The sequence below is a fragment of the Mesocricetus auratus genome, unplaced genomic scaffold (genome assembly GCF_017639785.1).
Source record: "Mesocricetus auratus isolate SY011 unplaced genomic scaffold, BCM_Maur_2.0 Super-Scaffold_100004, whole genome shotgun sequence".
Taxonomy (NCBI): domain Eukaryota; kingdom Metazoa; phylum Chordata; class Mammalia; order Rodentia; family Cricetidae; genus Mesocricetus; species Mesocricetus auratus.
In genome coordinates, this window is record NW_024429189.1 from 86,235,771 (window position 1) to 86,243,296 (window position 7,526).

At 42.4% G+C, this 7,526-nt stretch overlaps 1 protein-coding gene across 2 annotated transcripts; it reads right to left on the reverse strand.

Annotated features, from left to right (window-relative positions):
- Window positions 1-314: 314 nt before the first annotated feature.
- Window positions 315-7,491, reverse strand: Oip5 (Opa interacting protein 5). Of its 2 annotated transcripts, none has more exons than XM_005064510.4 (6): window positions 7,108-7,490; window positions 6,792-6,858; window positions 3,481-3,603; window positions 1,853-1,934; window positions 1,456-1,560; window positions 315-374 (listed from the first exon to the last, which is right to left on the reverse strand). In XM_005064510.4, exons 1-5 carry the CDS (start codon window positions 7,406-7,408, stop codon window positions 1,465-1,467), a joined length of 669 nt encoding a protein of 222 aa, XP_005064567.1. In that variant the 5' UTR covers window positions 7,409-7,490; the 3' UTR covers window positions 315-374; window positions 1,456-1,464. The 2 variants fall into 2 exon arrangements, with proteins under 2 accessions (XP_005064567.1, XP_021086453.1); XM_021230794.2 differs by lacking the exon at window positions 315-374 and adding an exon at window positions 719-1,029 and having other exon boundaries at window positions 7,108-7,491.
- Between the last annotated feature and the right edge of the window lie 35 nt (window positions 7,492-7,526).

Below are 7,526 nucleotides of genomic sequence, written 5' to 3' on the forward strand. Positions count from 1 at the left end.
GATCTCCAGAGTCTGTCATTTCATCCAGGGCAGGACCTAGGCCCTTCCCCATGTGTCCAGGCTGAGAGAGCATCGCTCCATGTGGAATGGGCTCCCAAAGTTCATTTGTAGGCTATGGTGAACACTAGTCTACTACCCAAAGCCCCAGAGATTTCTGTGGCCACCTCACTGACACTACATTCATGGAGTCTGGATCAGTCTGGTGGTCAAGAGCTCCCCCTTGTCCAGTCAGCTGTCTTTGTGGGTTTCACCAGCACGGTCTTGACTGCCTTGCTCATCACTCCTCCAAACTCTGTTACTGGGTTCCAGGGGGTCAGTTCAGTGTTTAGTTGTGAGTATCTGTCTCTGCTTCCATCAGTCACAGGATGAAGGTTCTAGGATGTCACATAAGGTAGTCAATAACCTTATCATCAGGTAGGGGCTATTAATGTAGTCTCTCCACTATTACTTAGTTTTCCAGTTGGTGTAATTAGCAGTGAAAGATGTTTTCAGAGATAAGCATTTTAGACTCAATATACTATAAAATAAATAGGGTTTCTTTTTCTTTCTTTCTTTATGGTTCGGGAGTGGGTTTTTCTTTTCTTTTTTTTTTACTTTTTGTTTTCAGACAGGTCTGTGTAGCCCTGGCTGTCTTGGAATTCATGCATGTTGTAGACCAGGCTGGCCTCAAACTCAGAGATCCACCTGACTCTGCCTCCTGAGTGCTGGGATTAAAGGTGTGCACCACCACCTGGCCAAAGTTAACTTTTTTTTTTTCAGTAATAGAGTCATAATTTATTAAGAAAGAAAAAAGTCCCCAAATTAAGAGTGGGCTGGTAAGTCGGGGCAAGGCACAGGCTCAAAGGCATACTTTAAAACAATTGTTTGGGTTGAGTAGGGACTTTGGGACAAGTTCTCAGGAAGCTTAGGTTGGTATCAATTCAAAATGTAGCCAAGGATGGTGTTGGGCTTCTGGTCTTCATGCTCGTATCTCAAGTGCAGAAATTACAGTCATGTGTCACCACATCTGGCAGTCCTCTCATTCTAGTGCTATTTAAAAAGTAAAAGACCAATCAGGTGTGGTGGCCACACCTTTAACCCCAGCACTCTGGAAGCAGAAGCAGGAGGATCCCTGTGAGTTCCAGGACAGCAAGAGAGACCATGTCTCAAAAACAACAAAAAGAAAAGGTCGATGGGGAATAGAGAGATGGATCAGCTGCTAGGAGCCTTCCAGTTCATGCACAATTTAGTTCTCAACACCTACATTAGGCAGCTAAGAACCGCCTACAGCTCCAGCGAATCCCATCCCCTCTTCTGTCCCTCATGAGCATTAACACACACGTGTCATAGACAGTCGACAGACAGACAGACAGACAGACACACACACACACACACACACACACACCTTAAAAAAAAAAAAGAAAAAAGAAATAACCAAGTGGCCTGCTGTTGAAGACGGGAGGAGTTCTGTACTACCTTGTTTCTTCAGTTTTCTTGGTTAGAATGGTCAGGAGTCACTTCCTTCAGAGTCTTTATCAGTGAATTTAAACGAGCGTGCATTAGCATTATCTTCTCTTTCAGCTGGGAAGAGACCGATTGAGGATATCTTATACTCACTCAACGCTCAATTTGCAGGTTATAATGTTACTAGTTTTAAAATAAAAGTAAATCTTTAAAAACAAAACAACCAAACACAAAACACACATATACACTTAAAAATTACCTATATTAAGGGAAAGGATATAGCTCAGTTCGAGGACAGGCTGGCCTACATAGTTAATATGAAACCAGTCAAAGTTACAAAGTAAAATCCTGTCTCCAAAAAGAGAAAGAAAAAGTTTTGCATATTAAGTAACTACACAACCAAGTTTACCTCCGAAATCTTTTCTGGTAGAGGCACATTGTGAATATCCATCTCAGATGCACTTACTATGGCCTTTGTTTTTAAGAGATAGCTAGAGAGAGAATATATAAAATATTAATATCATTACCAAGTAGTACCATCAAAGCCTGTCTTAATGGCTCTAAGGATCATGGTATATTTTATTGGAAAAACAAATTCTCAATGAAAACCACAACTCTACCTCATCCTTTCCCATTCTCAGAGACAAAATTATCTCAGGAAAACTGAAAACAAATCCAGAATCAAATGAATAACTACCATGGGTAAAAAATTCACTAAAGGTTGGGCATGATGGTGATCCCATCTCTTGGGACACAGAGGAAGCTGGGTGCTAGAATCTGAACTCTGGTACTATGATAGAGCTGTAAGTAATTTTAACCTCTGAGCCGTTTCTTCAGCCCTTTCAGTTTCTGGTAATAAAACACCTTAAGTCAAATGTTTAATTGGTTAGGAAGATGATGAAATATCCAGTGAATCTATGGGAAAAGTAGTAAATGAGATCACAGTCATTACTATATTCTTCATTTCATTAATCTTTTTCATCAGGTAAGATTTTCTCTGTATCTGGAGTAAAGTGCAGAAAATAGTTACTCCAAGAGTAAAGCATTCACTTTCCAAGTTCAGAACCTGTATCATCTAAAAATAGCTCTAGGTGCTGACATTTAGTATTATAAACTGACAGATCTGGGATGACATAGGAGACAAGCCTCTATGAGGCACTATCTAGATTAGATTAATTGAAGTGTAAAGGTCCCCTCTACATATGAATAACACCAATCCATGGGTGAGAGTACAAGACTAAAAATAAAAATGAAAAAGCAGGGCTGGAGAGATGGCACAGCATGGTTAAGAGCACTGGCTGCTGTTCCAGAGGACCTGGGTTCAATTCCCAGCAACCACCTGGCAGTCCACAACTGTAACTCCAGTTATACCCTCACATACACATACATGCAAAACACAAAAAATAAAAATAAATCAATGAGAAAGAGAAAGAGAGAGAGCAACCTGAGGATTAGCATTAACTTCTGCTTCCTGACTGCTGACACAATAAGACCAGCCACCTCCTCCATGGCATCCCACCATGACAGACTGCACCCTCAGACTGTTAGCCACAATAAACCCTATCTTCCTGAAGGTCAATTTTGTCAGGTATGCTGTCCTGTCACTAGACAAGTAACCAATACAGCCCTCATTTCAAATTCCTGGAGTAGAAAAGTTGATTGGCTTAGTGGGTCAGGTATAAATATACATTTCTTGGAGGCTGGGTACCATGACTGCCAAATCCTATACATGAGAAGGGTATAAGGCACGCAGTAAACCAAGTAATCTATAAGACTATTTTGCAGAAGCATACCTTCCAGAATATCCCTTAATGAAAGAATACTCTTAAATTATTCCATTTGACTATTAAGACATGGTACAATAAAACATCCAAGGTAGTCATGATATTTATCACAGGATTACAGTTTGTCTTTATTTCAGGTATGTATATAATAAATACTGTCTGGCCTTTTGCATTTTCTTTGGTTATAAACACCTGAACTTTTCTAGAACATTTTAGAAGCCTTATTTGATAAATAATACCGCTATCTACTCACCACACCATTTTATCACAGGAAAGGCAGAAGTGACCTCTCAAGGCAGCCAGAGCAGCATGGGTGGAATACAGATGGAAACCAACAGGAATGCCACAGGAATTACAAAAGAGAAGGTTGTATGTGCTGGTGGGGATGGAAAGAAACAGAATATAATGTAAGGAAAACCCAAAGAAGAAATAATAACCAATGCCCTCTGATGGCGGTGTCTGTTACCCTGCCACTCAGAAGCCTGGGCAGGAGAATCTCAAGTTCAAGTTCACAGACTTCCAAGGACAGCTGGGTTACAACAGACTCTTTCTCAAAGAAGCAAGAACAAAGATTATAATTTATGACAAAAATTAATTTCTGTACTTCCTTAAACAGGGGCCCTACCTTATAAAGAAATTTACTACTGTCCTTAAGATGTCTGGAGTTTTTCTGCTCCATGCTATAGAGTTAACATAATATAGCTTGCTGGGCCCTGGATCATGAACACTGGAGGACTTAAGGAATTTACTTCTTCTTTTTTTTTTTTTTTTGTTTTTTTCGAGACAGGGTTTCTCTGTGTAGTTTTGGAGGCTGTCCTGGCACTCGCTCTGTAGACCAGGCTGGCCTCGAACTCACAGAGATCCGCCTGCCTCTGCCTCCCGAGTGCTGGGATTAAAGGCATGCGCCACCAACGCCCGGCCAGGAATTTACTTCTAATATGTAAGCAAATACAATTATATCTCCATTCATTATATAGGACAAGATCAACTAGATTTTAATTTCTATTCATTAGAATATTCCATCAACCTGGAAGACAACAAGACATAATAGAAACAGGCAATGAAGTGGAATAAAGATTTTCCTCTACTCTTACCCATGTTCTTGAGTGCTGGTACTAAAGGAACCACCATGTTTGGCCAAAGCTCTAAGTATCAATACAGTATAATCCAATAAAACTTTTAAAAATCATTTACAATATATGTTTACCAGATAAAACAAAGTAATATAGTCAACTACCAAGTTCAAAGATACTAAAAAAAGTATCTCAAGGTCTCAAGTATACTACTAAAAATGACTATTTACCTTAACAACAATACAAACAATGCAGATGAGCCTGGAGGTGCACGCCTTTGATCCTAGCACTAGGGAGGCAGAGGTAGGCGGATCTCTGTGAGTTCCAGGCCAGCCTGGTCCACAGTGTGAGTTCCAGGACAGCCAGGACCATAACACAGAGAAACAAAAAAAGCAGATGAGCACAGGGAGGAAATCAGGGCTGGAGTAACAGCAAACAAGTAAAGGTGCCTGCTACAAAGCTTGATGGCCCCAGTCTGAGCCTTAGGAGATGTACCACAGGAGAGACTCGACGCCTGAAAGCTGTCCTCTCACCTACACACGTACACCTTGATAGATGAATACACACACACATAGACCATCCCTCACACACAGACACTAAGTGAACAAATGTAATAAAACCATTTTTAGATTATAATGTGAAACAGAAATCTAACTCTATTCTTATATTATTTTTCTTGAAGTACTATAGATCAACGCTAGCACCTCATACAAGTTAGGCAACCACTGTACTTCTGAGCTATAGCACATCTCCAAATATATAATTAAAACTTTTAAACAGCCAGGCGTTGGTGGCGCACACCTTTAACCCCAGCACACGGGAGGCAGAGGCAGGAGGATCTCTATGCGTTCCAGGCCAGCCTGGTCTACAGAGTTCCAGGCCAGCCTCCAAAACAATGCAAAGAAACCCTGTCTCAGAAAAAAAAAAAAAACAAAAAACAAACCCAAAAAATGTTTTCAAAGATTTTTTTATCTATTATGTATACAGCATTTTGCACCCATGTATGCCTGCACACTAGAAAAGGGCACTGGATCTCATTATAGATGGCTGTAAGCCACCGTATGGTTGCTGGGAATTGAACTCAGGACCTCTGGAAGAGCAATCAGTGCTCTCTTAACCTCTGAGCCATTTCTCCAGCCCCACCAAAATACTTTTTTTTTTTTTTTTTTTTTTTTTTTGGTTTTTCAAGACAGGGTTTCTCTGTGGCTTTGGAGGCTGGCCTGGAACTAGCTCTTGTAGACCAGGCTGACCTCAAACTCACAGAAATCCACCTGCCTCTGTCTCTCGAGTCCCAAGATTAAAGGCGTGTGCCACCACTACCTGGCTTACCAGAGCTTTAAAAACAGGTTTGGTGTAGGTTTCCATACTTAAGAACCCAGCACTTGGGAGGCAGAGGTAAAAGTGTAAAGTCAAGGCAAAACCGTTATTTTTTGTGTGTGTGAAATTAAGATATTTCACATAGCTAAATATATTAAAAATGTCACTTCAGAAGCAGTGAGATGACTCAGTGGGTAAAGGCACTTGCTGCCAAGCCTGAGGAACTGAGTTTAATTCTTGGGACCAGCATGATGAAAATAAAGACTCCTTCAAGTTGCCTTTGAACCTCAAGATGCATGCCAAGTCCCCCAACCATAGTCACACACACACACACACACACACACACCACCTGTCAAGTGCTAGAACTCACAGAGATCCACCTGTGTACACACACACACACACACACACACACACACAAACACATACACACCACCTGCCAAGTGCTGAGATTAAAGGCATGGGTTACCAGGTGAGAAGGGACTCCTATAAGGATAGGAATGTGTCTTTAGTTTGGCAAAGTGAAATAGAGGCATGGTTACAACTTAGTTTGACCTCATAAGCACAAATTTGCTGAGTACTTCATTGCTATGGGGAAAATATTAGCAAGGGAAGATGCAAATTACTAGCAGTACTCAAACACCAAACATTCGATTATGTTTCCCCAGTTTCAGAGATTATTACAGAATTAGTTCTGTCATGGTTCATAATATAAACTCCGAGTTAAATTAAAATTTAAATAACCCGGGCTGGAGAGGTGGCTCAGAGGTTAAGAGCACTGACTGCTCTTCCAGAGGACCTGAGTTCAATTCCCAGCAACCACATGGTGGCTCACAGCCATCTACAATTCAATCTGGTGCCCTCTTCTGACAGAACACTGTGTATGTAATAAATAAATAAATCTTTTTAAAAAATTTAAATAACCCTAGTTATCTCACAAGATGTGTTGGTCCACAGATGTTAAAACCTACACCCAACTCTAATTTTCATTTCATTAATGCCATGTTGACATGTTTCAAACGCATAAAAAGTATATAATCCAAACCTTATTGTACGGAGAGAATAAACTTTTGTCAAAACAAAAATAAAGTTTTCTTCTTGTTTACGACAATTAGGTACTCCTCGGTGTCATTAAATCAGGAACTACAGCTCCACCTCAGGAATTCTCCACACGTACCTGCATTTGAGAGAACCTTCAATGCCAACAAGACAGGGCTCTAACAAAACGACGTTGTTCGTGACTCCTGAAAGACAAACGGGTTTTGAACAGGAAAACCTCCCACCAGATTCATCCTGGTCATAAAAGTCAACCAAACGCGTGGGGCTCACCCAAAAGCGCAGGCGTAGCTCCTGCGAGGTCCAGAGTTTCATGCCCAGCTCCGGAAAACAACACCACGCCTCCCTCACCCAGTTCATTTACGATCCCACGCGTCGGAATACCCCTCCTCTGCCCTCGCCCGCCTTTCCCAGACGCCAACCCTCGCCTCACTCACTGGAGAAGGCCACGGCTCCGAGAGACCTCGACAGGTCCCAGGCGAGATGCACGGTGTCGGCGAGCACCGCGTGGCAACGCGCGCAGTGGAACACGGCACACCTCTCCGGGTCCAACCACGCAGGCAGCCTCAGGTCGACGGGAGACGCCTCCACCTCAGTCCCGGAAGGACCTAAAGGGGAAGACCCTGTCACCACCTGAGTGTCCCACTCCATGGAGGTAGTAAAAGAAAAAGGCTTGTCACGAGAGTCACTGCAGGACGGCGACTCGAGGAGCGAGAGGCGGCGCCACGAGCGTGCCATCTCTTAGAAGCCCGCGCCTCTCTTCTTCACGCTCGCGCCAGGTTCCACCCAATGAAGTTTCCCGCATCCTCGTTGGACAACAAGCCCGTAAGACGCGCCCACAAGTCGTCGGGCGCCT

Coding starts and splice junctions, on each gene's coding strand:
- Oip5 (XM_005064510.4), bottom strand. CDS start 7,408: ATGGCACGCTCGTGGCGCCGCCTCTCGCTCCTCGAGTCGCCGTCCTGC. Junction 3,604..6,791: donor GAAGGTTCTCTCAAATGCAG/GTACGTGTGGAG, acceptor CATCCCCACCAG/CACATACAACCTTCTCTTTT. Junction 1,561..1,852: donor TACCAGAAAAGATTTCGGAG/GTAAACTTGGTT, acceptor GTCTCTTCCCAG/CTGAAAGAGAAGATAATGCT.